At 54.6% G+C, this 12,389-nt stretch overlaps 2 protein-coding genes and 1 long non-coding RNA gene across 4 annotated transcripts in view; 2 read left to right on the top strand and 1 right to left on the bottom strand.

The window, feature by feature from the left end:
• Positions 1–1,587: 1,587 nt before the first annotated feature.
• On the top strand, positions 1,588–5,036 carry SC5D (sterol-C5-desaturase). Its single transcript, XM_062608841.1, has 4 exons — positions 1,588–1,835; positions 2,766–2,898; positions 3,320–3,420; positions 3,717–5,036. The coding sequence occupies exons 1-4, from the start codon at positions 1,626–1,628 to the stop codon at positions 4,140–4,142; spliced, it is 870 nt and encodes a 289-aa protein (XP_062464825.1). The 5' UTR covers positions 1,588–1,625; the 3' UTR covers positions 4,143–5,036.
• LOC134158663 (uncharacterized) lies at positions 4,622–11,929 on the bottom strand. Its single transcript, XR_009962847.1, has 2 exons — positions 11,541–11,929; positions 4,622–5,084 (listed from the first exon to the last, which is right to left on the bottom strand). It is a non-coding gene; the product is annotated as an uncharacterized LOC134158663 (long non-coding RNA).
• Positions 8,545–12,389, top strand: part of SORL1 (sortilin related receptor 1) — a 44,873-nt gene continuing 41,028 nt past the window's right edge. For both annotated transcript variants that reach the window (XM_062608825.1, XM_062608823.1), the window contains exon 1: positions 8,545–8,742. In XM_062608825.1, coding sequence (XP_062464809.1) covers positions 8,575–8,742 — 168 coding nt within the window. In that variant the 5' untranslated portion in view covers positions 8,545–8,574. The remainder of the gene's footprint in view (positions 8,743–12,389) is intronic.

Here is a 12,389-nt window from a genome sequence, read left to right as displayed (position 1 = left end):
AAGCTACTGTACCATCCTCCCATGACTGAAAACAGGCATTAACACACCCATGCTTCTCCTCTATGGTAAAGGGAGGAGAAATCACCACTGCAGCTATCCTGTCACCACAAACAGCAATGGAAATGATTACGAATTCTTGGTTATAGGGCCTGCGTGCCTCAGTTTAAATCACCGCCATCTCACTTACATACTTATGCCTTAATTCCTGCTCACAAAAGCAGAACGGGGACATTGAGAACAGAACATTGTTCTGCAAAAAAAAAACTCGGAATATGCAGTGGTTTTTAAGCATCTGCACAGACTTTGGATCACCATCTATAGACCTACCCATTCCAAATCATGCCTTGGGAAATTCCTTCATTTTGACTTGGCTTAATGCACACTGCAAAGCTTACACAGTATTTATCCCTACCATCAGGACAGACTGGTTTCTTAGCACACAACCCATCACCCACAGCCTCCCTATGGGTCACAGGGCACACAGGTGTTTAGTAACATGAAGTAAACCACCATTGACCCTACACGAGAAGCAGCAGCATGAAGCACACTGCAGCGCAGCAACCCCTCCTCTGCTCACCCAAAGCAGACAAACTGGGCTTTGCTTTACACAACAAGATGCATTCCAGACCTTTGGAAATAAATACTGTGTACACAACCACCTGTTTCGGTTATCATGGAATGGTTTGGGTTCGAAGGGATGTTAACGCTCATCTACTTGCACGGGGCAGGGACGCCTTCCACTGGAGCACGTTGCTCCAAGCCGGCCTTGAGCACTGCCACCCTCCTAGGGAAGAGCATCCCGACATCCCACCTCCTGCATCCCTTCGCGCACACCGACCGCTTCCCCTACACGCGTCACCGCCGTAGCCCCGCCCCTCCGCAACGTCACCGCCCCCGCCGGTGGCGAGAGCCGCTCCCGCCGGTGACGTCGCATGGCGATACCGGGAGGCTCCGCCCCGCCCCGTCCCTTCCCCCCCCCGCCGGTTGGCCGCCGCCGCTCCGGGACCCACAGCAGGTACGGGGGGACCGGGGCACGGGGAAGGGGGGCACCGCGGAGGGGGGGGGGGGGGGGGGGGTACGCACGGCGCGGGGCCGCCGGCACTGACACCGCGCCCGGACGCGTTTCCGCATCCAAACGCATCAATCCCGACCCCCTGCGCCGGTATCGCCCCTCTCGCACCGGGACCGCCGATAGGCGCTGCTGGGATCGCCCTCCAGATGCTGCCATGCCCCCCCCCCCCGTGCATCATATGCTGGCCAAAACAGGAGCCTGTGCTCCCCAAAGCCTACACACCGCTGCCACCCTTTCACCCGGATGGGACCCTGTCCTACAAACAGGGGAGCCCGTACCTGTTGTGCGGCATAAAGACCATGGAAGATGCTTTATACCCCACAACCTCCATCTCCCTGACATGCCTCACAACACACCTGGCTAAGGTACATGAGGCATGTCAGGACCTCCCTGCCACCATGCGTGAGGCATCTAAGGGCTTCTCTGCCCCCATGATCTAATGCAGTGCTTGGACCCGACCCCTATAAGCCCCATGGTTGAGCAGGGGCTGCAGAGGTGGGACACCTCCCGCAACCAGTCACACTGACCCTTTCTCTTTCCTGCAGGAGCCACCATGGACCTGGTCCTGGCTGCTGCCGACCAGCACATCCTCACACCCTACGTGTATCCCTCCGGCTGGCCCGAAGGCGAGCCCTTCCGCCAGCTCCTCAGCCTCTTCGTCATCACCAACCTGGGGGCCCTCGCCCTCTACCTCCTCTTTGGCACCCTCAGCTACTACTTCATCTTTGACCATGAACTCAAGAAACATCCTCAGTTCCTAGAGGTGGGTGCACCCCAGGCCACCCCCCCTGCTTTTCTCCCATATATCAGCCCCTGCTCATGGGATCATAGAATCACAGAATAGTTTGGGCTGGAAGGGACCTTAAAACTCATCTTGTTCCAAGCCCCTGCCAGGGGCAGGAAGGGCAAGGACACCTTTCGCTAGACCAGGTTGCTCCAAGCCCCATCCAAACTAGCCTTGAACACCACGAGCTTCTCTTGCCAACCTGTTCCAGCATTTCACCATCCCCATAGTAAAGAATTTCTTCCTAATATCTGATCTAAATCTTCCCTCTGTCAGTTTACAACTGTTCCCCCCTGTCCTCTCACTGCGTGCCACCATTTCTTGTATATTTCTTACAGATTTCCTGTAGGCCCCCCTTTAGATATTGGAAGACAGTTACGAGGTCTCCCCTGAGCTTTCTGTTCTCCAGGCTCAACAAGCCTGACTTAATCCCCTCCTCAACCTCCAAACCGAGCCCCTAGAAGCCCCCTAAAGGCACCGAGATAAGCTCAGAGACCACCCCTGACATGAGTCTGGCAGAGATGCCAGACTGCCCTGTCCTCCTAAGGTTGGGACTGAACACTCCAGTTGTGGGTCACCCCCTGCCCCAGTAAACACCCAGCCCTACCAATAAACTCATCACGTCCCACTCTCCACCGTCAACAGCCACAGGCTGCCTCACTCATCCCTCTGGTCCCCATCCATGCCCTCATTCATTCCTGACCAGAAACAAGTACCATCTGCACAGTGCATTAGACCCAGCACCCTGTCGTGCTGCGGGCATGGCTTTCCACAGACAGGCATCACACTGTGCCCCACACCACAGCACACATATCATGAGAGGCTGGGACATGGGGGCTCTGGGGGCTCTTGCCCACCTCCTGCAGTACCCTCGCCCCCCAACCGCTCTCTCCTGCTGCATCCTCACAGAACCAAGTGCAGCGGGAGATCACCTACGCGCTGCGCTCCCTGCCCTGGATCAGCGTGCCCACTGTCGCCCTGTTCTTCGCCGAGGTGCGGGGCTACAGCAAGCTCTATGACAACATCCAGGACTCCCCGTATGGTGAGCTGCTCCCCTGTGTCCCCAGCCAGGCCAATGCTTTGGCTAGTGGCATGCCCCTGTTTCTCCTGATGATGATGCACCTTGTAAGAGTCCAGAACTGTCCACCCTGGTACCTCCTGCCTCCAGCTGGTCCCACCTAATAGTCACAATCCCAAGTTCCCCTAAGGACAGCATGAGGAAGTGACCATCACCCTTGGCTTGGGGACAGACTGATTGACACATGTCCCACACCACAAAATAAGGCCTTCACTTCCCTGGGTGCTGCTCCCAATAAACCAGTGCCTGGCTCACTTTTTCCAAGTCCCAGGAGACTGTCTGACCCTATCTCCCTGGTGGGACAGACCCCAGTGTGCCTCCCTGGCCCCTGCAGACCCCAGCTCCTCACTGCCTTCTAGCACCCCTAACGCTCCTGTTCCCCCAGGCTGGTCCGGTGTCTTCCTCAGCATGCTGTCCTTCCTATTCTTCACTGACATGGGCATCTACTGGATACACCGTGGTCTCCACCACAAACTGTTCTATAAGGTACGAGATGGGTCTGGTGGGTTCCAGACAAGAGCCCTCATCCCATTCCAGGGCCATGACTAAGATGTTCCTCCCTGGGAGCATGTGGGTGGAACAGTGGGGTTGGTGTGGCTGTAGGAGGCCACCTCAGTCCACAACGCAGTGGGAACCAAAAGCCCATGAGGGTGTACATCTTTCTCTTGCCCTTTGAGTGGTGACAGCCCCTGGGCAATGAGTTGCCCCGGCCAGAAAACCCCCTAAAAGAGGGCACCATCACCATCAGCCTTGAGCACTGACAGTGCACCTTCTCCCTGCAGCGCTTCCACAAGCCCCACCACCTCTGGAAGATTGCGACGCCTTTCGCCAGCCATGCTTTCCACCCTGTCGATGGCTTCATGCAGAGCCTGCCCTACCACATCTACCCCTTCCTCTTCCCCCTACACAAAGTCACCTACTTGGGCCTCTACATCTTCGTCAACGTCTGGACCATCTCCATTCACGATGGCGACTACCGCGTCCCTCGCCTCCTGCGGCACATCATCAACGGCTCAGCCCACCACACCGACCACCACTTGTACTTTGACTACAACTATGGGCAGTACTTCACCCTCTGGGACAAGATCGGTGGCTCCTACAAGAGCCCCACGGCCTTTGAGGGCAAAGGCCCCCACGATTACTTGCGCAAGCTCCGAGAGAAAGAGCCGGGGGTACCCAATGGTGCCCCGGCTTCCAAAACTGAGTAGGCTTTCCCAGCCTATTCCTTCTCTGGGATGAGGTTCCCCGGCTGCATCTCATCCTGTTCCTCCCTGGCCTTGAGACTACTTTCCTACAGGCAAAGAGCCCCTGTCCCTTGATGGCATGACTGACACAGGATGATTCGTGGTGAGCACTCTAGCCTTCCTCCCTGCTCCCGAAACGGCGGAGTCCAGCCTCACTCTACATTACAGACCTGCCCTGCTCCCCCTGTTCCAATTCAGCTGCCTTTGGATCTCTACTAAGGTCCCTTCAGTACTGTGCTGCTGCTTTACAAAAAGAACAATGGCACAGATAGAACAATAACATGGCACAAGCAGAACAATAACACGCTCGCAGCAGGGTCTCCATTCGTGTGTGCTCCATGCCTTTGTCGCCGATCCGCCGCTGCCAACACGGAGTCCATTGGGATGAGTGCAGTCAAGTCCGGCCAAGATGCTGAAGATGCTGCTTTTTGGTTTTCTGTCTCTTTTGAGCTGTGTGTCGCGAAAAAAAGCCGCAAACACCAACCTTTTGGAATGATGTGGATCCTCCCCATGGCTCCTCAGCGCGGCCTCAGGACGCAGCGTGATTCCTCAGTGCTCGACATGCTGTCATCCTTCTTCTCTCTTAGGGATGTCCTGCAGGGTGCTGAAGGGGTGCATCCTGGAAGCAGCATCCTGTAGGACAAAGAGAGGCATTGAGTCCTGTGGGTCCCTAGGGCTCCCTGAGGACATTGGGTTTGGGGAAGGAGTAGGAGCACAGAAGGAAGGGGTGGGGGCTGCTCTGCTCTTGAGGGCTCGTGGCTGGTTTTTCCTCTTAATGCCCGATGTGCTTCCTGCTGAAACCCGGTCATCCCACTTTGGGGTCTGACCTGCATTCAATAAATCTTACTTGCCAACTTGGCTGTTGGATGGTCCCTTTGCTCTCGCTCCTAAAGCCATTCATGTCACCTGAAAAATAGAATATATAATATTCTATTGTTAGAATAGAAATTAAAATAGAAAAATAGAACATACATCCAGACTGATGCAAAGCTGTGAGGGTGGGCTGGGACTTCACCAGAGGCTGTTCACATGCAGCACGTGGACAGTGCTGGAGTATAGGGCACACGTATGTTTCCCTGGCATGATACAGCCAGGCTCCTATGCCCGGTGAGCCCCCTCCAGGGTTACAGCGACACAAAACCCCTTAGAGCAAAGGATTCTGCTGTTCCCTGCAGAAGTATGCTCTATCTCAGCCATCCCACAGGCAAGATACAGCTCGAGGTCACATCGCTGCACCACGTGGCACCCAACAGGATGAGAGATGCCTGTGCCGCAAGGGAAAGCCTGCCCTGGGAGGTCCTGTTCTCCTGCTGGTGCAGTCACCTGCCTGGGCCATGCTGTGCTTTCACCTCCCTGCACAGCTTGCTCTCCCCCAGCTGCACAGGGAACCCTGACCCCTGTTTGCTGATTAACTTGGAGCCCGGAGAAGTGCCAAGGGTCAAGGCAAAGCCCACGTCAAATCACAGCAAACCACCACGGTAACCTTGCCCTAATGTTCCCTGACATTAGACCCTTGGGAAAAGCCTTAGGCTCTCTCGTCAGCCTGTCTGTCTGCCTTCAGTAAGCCTAATGCACAGCAATGGGCTTGCCAACCCCTAAAGTGTGCACAAAACCATTGCCAGGGTGGTCAGGCATATACCTTGGAGCAGGAAATCCGTGGGAAGACACTTGGGGAGTGAGAAGCAGTCGACAGCCAAATGCAGTTATGTATTTGGGACCCTGGTGCTGCTGTTACCACAAGATGGAGATGTTGCACACCAGCAGCAGGAGCTGCACCTGCATGGCCAGCCAGCCTTCCTCCTCCTTGCTGCCCCAGAAGCATGGGGCCCAGAGACAGAAAAGGTTTTGCTGTGCTGCAGGATGCATGAGCGGCATCCCGGAGCTGCCAGACACTGCCTAAGGCACGGCTGGTCTGGGCTCACAAGACAGCACACTACTGGCTTTGAATGTCTTATCCGGGGTGGTTCCTCGGGACTGAGGGTTTATAGCCTGTTAGTGCTGAGCGTATGCTAATGCCTTTGGATGTTTGTCAAGCACAAAGGCAAGGGAAGGCACAGGGAAATCAACTGCACTGGGGCGAGAGCGCGCTCTAAGATTGCAGCTCCTTGTGCCAAGGTCACTGGGACTGTTAGACCTGCCAGACAGCCACTGAAGGGCCCCTCTGTGGCAATAATTCCCTGGGCTGAGGAGAAAACCTATCACACAAACCATAATAAGTACTTTAGTTGCAGAACAGATCCACAAATGCCCCAGGCATCCCCAGCAGGCATCCCCATTGCTTTAGCAAACTACAGCATCATCAAGGGCCCACTTTACCAGGGGAGATGTGCCCTCATCCTTCCCACATAAACCAGAACAAAAGCAAATTCCCAGCTCTGCTCAGAGACCTGCTCATTGGACACACACCTTGGTTTGCTCACGGGCTCTCATCCCCAGCATCCCCACTTGTTGGGGCTCAGATCAGGCTGTTTAAACACTCCCCAATTCCAGCAACATGGAATGAATGCATCCTTTAAACAACTCTACCCACAGTCTCATTGAGGCTCTGTGGGGGGCTGCTGTTCTGGCCCCCGTGGTCCTTTAAACCCTCCAAAACCTCTAGAGCTACACCAGGAAAAGGTGAATGGGAGAGGGGAAGGAAACCTGGGGGGCCAGGGGCTCCTCGCCTTGCTCTTGGAGTTCACAGTATTTGCTGCTGATGAAATCCAGATGGACCTTCAAATCAACTCTGCTCTGCTGCCCCTCCCCTCTACAGCAGGAGCCTTTTTCTTTTCAAGAAACAAAAAAATACCTTGGCAAAGGAAACGTGTGTTTCCCTGCACACAGAAAGAGCTATTCATCTGCTAGCATTTACCAGCACTGCATTCACCCAGGCAGTCCTTGATACCACCCTTGCACCCACCACAGGGACCTGGCACAGGGAGTTCCAAGGCAGGAGCAGGAACCATTGCTTGGAGTGCTCAACAGAGGCCAGGAGGAGGATGCTGAACCCACCACTCATCAAATTCCTCCCTTTACAAAGTGCTAACAAAGCCAGTTGCTAATTTCTTACTATTTCTTATCCTATCCTCACACTATTCCTGATTTTTGGGAGGATTTGGCAAAGAACAGTCATTTCATGTGCAATGGGATGGACACCCGGACATGGCAGTGCTTTTGGGAATGATGCCATGGCCTTTTTGGGTGCCTCTCAGCTGCCCACTCCAGAGTGAAACTGGGATTCCCATGCAATAAAACTCCCTCTGCCCTTACCCATGGTGACCTCCAGTCCTCTGGAGGGACATTACACTGAGTGAAGACCGCTAAAAGCTTTATTAGGAGGGCTTATAATTGTATTGACTTGGTAATTGAAATACATTAACTAGGTTTCTAGGTGAAAGCACCTCAGGGAAAGCACTGGACAATGTTTCTGCTGTTAAAGTAAGTGAAGGGAGGGGGAACGAGACTGCCTTGGTGCTGTCCATGGGATTTAGAAACTCCCATTCCTTCACTGCTGGGTCACATCCATTGTCTTTGAAGCTTTCCCAACAGTGTTAGAAATACCAGGACAGCAGCAGGATCATCTCCCTTATGCATTTATACCACACAGACTTCACACATCTTTGGCTATACGAAAGAGACATCTCTACTGGCTGCTCTTCTTTCCCATGACACGTAAGACATCGCAAGGAGCCTCAAACCAATGCATGGAAGACCATTGCTGCCCCAGTTGCATGGCTGTGCAAGGCTGGTGGGTGTTTAAAACCAAAGGGGGCTTCCTGGGAACAGAAAATAAAAGACCAGAGAAGCTGATTAGAAGCTGACCTGGAGAAAGCAGAGGGACCAGGTACACTGCTGTGAGCAGGACCTGTGGGAGCGAGCAGCAGAGAGCTTCCAGGAGGCTGGAAAGGGTTCCAAACCACAAGCCAAGCAGATCCTGAACACTTAAACCTCAGCCTGGGTGCTTGTACGAACAATCACGCCACTTCCCACTGATACTGGGGGTACTTTAGGCCTATGGCTGAGGGTCACGCACTGCTGGGGAGGAAAAGTGCAGCTTTGCTCTTCTGGGGGAGGGTGGGTTGAAACCCTCACGCATCCCCGCAGCAGGAAGATGCTGCAATGCTTTTGACGCGTTTTGTTTTGAGTTTATCCCATTGACTCTCGTGCAATTTCCCTCCATCTCTCGTCATTCCGCTTGGCTTCATTCCAACCCCATCCTTTCCCTGTACCTCGCTCGGGTCCCGAGCATCCCCCCCCCGAGGAGGGCGCAGCGCCTTGTTCCGGGGAGGGGACCCCGCGGGGAGGGTTGGGGGGGGAGCGGCTCCGCTGCCCATTGCACATTCTCTCCGGGCGGCGGCGCGGCGTCTCCGCTCCGCTCCGCCCGGCCCCGGCCGCGGCCCCCGGCGGCTCGAACATGGCGACGCGGAGCAGCGGCGGGGAGCGCCGGGCCGGGCCGTTCCCCCGCCGCCTCCTGCTGCTGCTGCTGCTGCTGCTGCTGGCGGCGGGCGGGCACCCCGCGCTGCTGCTGCCGCCGCCGCCGCACGCCGACCCCGCGCCGCAGCCCATCCAGGTGTACGGGCAGGTGAGACGCGAAGGGGATGGGGGCACCGGGCGCGGTACCCACGGGGCTGGCGGCGGGGAGATGGAGGGGGTCCCCCCATAGGGATGCCCGGCGGGCCCTGGGTACGGGTCGCTGCCCCGTTCGAAGCGCGCTGCTGATCCCTGACCCCCTCCGCTTCCCGTTTCTCCCAGAGCCTTCCCAAAGTAGTGGCACTGCTCAGGTTTGCGGGTTATATTCCGGGGTTCGTTTCCAGCGGGAGCTGCCGGGTGGCCAAGGGCATGCGCTAGGGAGATGGGCCAGGTTGTCCCCTCTCTGCTAGTTCTCCGGATGGGAAGCGATTCCCTGCTGCGGGCGGTGGGCAGCAGCTCCTCACCCAGGGATGCTCTTGGTGAGCATCTCGATGCTCAGGAGCTGGGCAGAGGGAGGTGGCTGATGGAAGAGGCACCGTGACCTTCTCCTTAAGAAGGGCTCCTCCACTGCATTTTTAATCCATCCTCTACTGCTCCTTGAGAAAGAGGGGGAGAGGACTTGCTCATCAGAAAAAAAAACCATAGAAACTGCTATTTCTGAAAGTATCCCTTCTTGGGCTTGATTCATTGGCAAGTTTTGCTGGCAGGACCCTAAAGGCTCCCCCTTGCCCTCCCTTTTCCACACAACCATCACTTTAGGGGTGATAAGGAATTATACTCGAGCTGCCCGGGTGCCTGCAATGGAAAGCTTCAGCCTTAAAGATTCTGCCCCACTTAACCCTCCTTGCTTATGCTGCCTGTGTCCTATCATGTGTCTGAAAGGCTGCTAGAGGGGGGACACGGGGACACCAGCCGGCAGAGGAACATCTGCATTTACCTCCTTAGATAGCACTTTCACTTTTGGGTGCCCTATGATTTCCCCTTTTTGTTACTTGTAGGATGAGAAAGAGCCGGCCGTGAGGCAGGGCTGGCTGCAGAGCTGCTCGAGGGGCACACAAGGGGCTGGTGCTGCTCCTAAAGCCCTGCTCTCATTTCCCCATGTAAAGGACAGAAAAAGCTGTTCCTCCTTGCCTTGAAAATCTGCTTCGCCTCCTCTTCTACCTCCTCAACATTTGGCTGGGTTTAGCATAACTCAGCTCCCCCATTTTAGAACAAACATGGCACTTGGTTCTCATCCACAGCAAGACATTTGTGGCACTTGCCCTTCTGTCTCCCCATGGCTTTCATCTCAGCCACCTGCCCGGGGCAGGTAAAGAGCTGCTTTGGTAGGAGCAGCCGCTATTGCTTGGTCATACAGCTGCAGCTAAAAGGCAGTGCAGTAACCTTGGTGCTATCCACAACAGAACTAATAGGAAGCAGTTCAACAGTTTGCCACTGTTTGGTCTTTCCTTGTTGCCTTGAGCTTTCAGAGGGGATTTGCCTGGAGAACAGGATGTACGAGTTTTAAAGCCCAGGTCCTTCGTGTCACCAGGAAGAGTTTATTGGCACTACACAGGGCTTTAAATCAGGGTCTGCTTTAATAAAAAGGGACAAGAGGGAGCCTGTGTGTCCTAGCCCCTGTACAGATCTGACCGCATGGAGATGCTAACACCTAGGAAGCCAGAAAGCTGTGCACGTGATGCTGAGGGGTCTCACAACTTGTCACAAGAACCTAATGATCCCCAAGTCCTCTGGGCACTGGCACCAGAAAATCCTGCAGTCAAAAAGTGGTCCTGTATCAGGGACATCATCATAAGAAGCAATGCTTGGACCGAGCATCCTAGTGCTGTGCTACTGCAGTCCCTTATCTGGGACACATCCTGCTCCTGTGCATTTGGCAGGTTGTTTAGCCATATGCTACGTGCTGGCTTGTGCCCTGAAATTCCCTGCCCTTCCCCAGCTCTCAACTGTGGTCTGAACACAGCCTCGTAGGACAGCTTAGAGCCCAGCCTAGCTCTGAGGTTAAGGAAAGCACAGTGCAGAAGGTCAGTGCTGCCTGTTGCTACCATGGGTGATGACGCTGGGGGACCAGAGCAAGAGGGAAGGATGCCTCACACAAGCCACAAGCAAGGAGAGGAAGAAAGTCCAAACCCTTGTGGCTCCTCAGGAGCCAAACACAGTCAGTAACAAACACAGGCTCAGAGCCCTCTTGCCATAGACACCAAAGACATAAGATTCCTCGTCCAGATCCTCACCATAGATCACATCCTTGCTGGGCAGGCTTCCGCAGCTTGCATGTGTGGCAAAACTTTCTGGAACCTCAATGAATAAGATGACCAGCAGCCTAAAACCCTGTGCCTTTGTAGCTTTACCTCTGCTTTTCTCACTCCAAAAGCACCAGCAACCAAGACACCAAACACACGATTCCAGATACCATCAGCTTTGAGACAGAGTGGGTTTTGTTCCCTTGCACAGCCCTCACTTCTACGGGACTCTTGGCGAGCGTTACAGGGGACAGACCGGCACAAAGCAAGCACTCATGTGAGACAGGTCTTTTCTAGGCTGCCACTGACAGCAGAGGAGCATCCCCATGGCAAGACAAATGCTGCCTACACCCCCCAGGTTCAGCAGCACTCCCCAAACCCCTTCCAGCAACCACAGCACACACTGCTCTCCTTTTCCTGTTATAGGTCCCTGAATACCAAGGCTGCAGCTCACCTTCCAGTCCTTTAACAGCCTCCATGCTCTTGCCTACACATCCCTACTCAGACCTGGATAAGGGTACTTGGCTCCAGGGTTTTATATTTCCGGGGCACATCCTGTAAATCCTGTCCCCTCTTAGGGAAAACCAGCCATAAACCGCATCACCTGCAAGGACTTCACTTAATGCAACAGAGAAGGGAAAGAAAAGCAGCCACTTTGGCTGCCTACCTGTGTGCTGGGCTGAAGCATCTTCGGTGCCCATAAGGCTGGTGTCCAGCGAGTGTCGTGTCGTAGCTAGAACAGGAGGCCAGCCTCTGTCTGCCAGTCTTGAGGGGCAAGAGAGAGAATCACAGTTACAGAGAGCATTTACACTGCTGGGCTGCAAATACACACGTACAGGTCTAACCTTTGTCTGCAGACAGCCCTTTCCCTTCTTTGGAAAGGGCTTATCTGAAACCTCCCCCAAAATCATGCAACTCACAAGAAACCTTTGCCTTAAACCATGCTGAGACTAAAGGCATCTTATATCTAGCCACTGGCTGCTTCTGCAGCAGCCAAATCACCCTCCATTTTGCTGCTTTGAGGCCTTGAGACTCCCCCCCACCTCCTACTCTGTGCCTGGCCATCACCTCTGTGCCTCCCCATCCGCCGAACCAGCATTACTGCCTGCCCTAACAACCAGCGCATCTCCTTCCCTTCTGGGGCAATTGACTTCATTGCTCTCAAGCTTCTTGTTTCCTGGTGACATCCAAACCTGCCTTCAGTGCAAAGGAGAAGAGTGGCCTGGGTCATGTTGGCAAACTACCCTAAAACACTATGAGTTTATGATCAGGATAGAGCCTGAGCAGAGAGAGCTGAAGTTTCTCTTCTTCTGAGGCCATTAGGACATCCCAGGTAGGGAGTCCCACCTTAGCTCCCTTCCCTCCCAACCTGCAAACTGCCAAAGAGCCTTTCTTCTTTCAGAGAAGGAGAGAAGTGCAGGGCAAATGCCATCCAGCTATGTGAATGGACACATCAATCACTGCGTTGGAACTGAACCGTACTTAATTTTGACCTAGTTTGCCAGCCTGGCAGAGA

Source organism: Pezoporus occidentalis, unplaced genomic scaffold (assembly GCF_034315485.1).
Source record: "Pezoporus occidentalis ecotype Australia unplaced genomic scaffold, CSIRO_AGI_Poc_V1 ctg130, whole genome shotgun sequence".
Lineage (NCBI taxonomy): Eukaryota > Metazoa > Chordata > Aves > Psittaciformes > Psittacidae > Pezoporus > Pezoporus occidentalis.
Note: the sequence above shows the minus strand (reverse complement) of the source record. Positions and strands in the feature narration are given on the sequence as shown.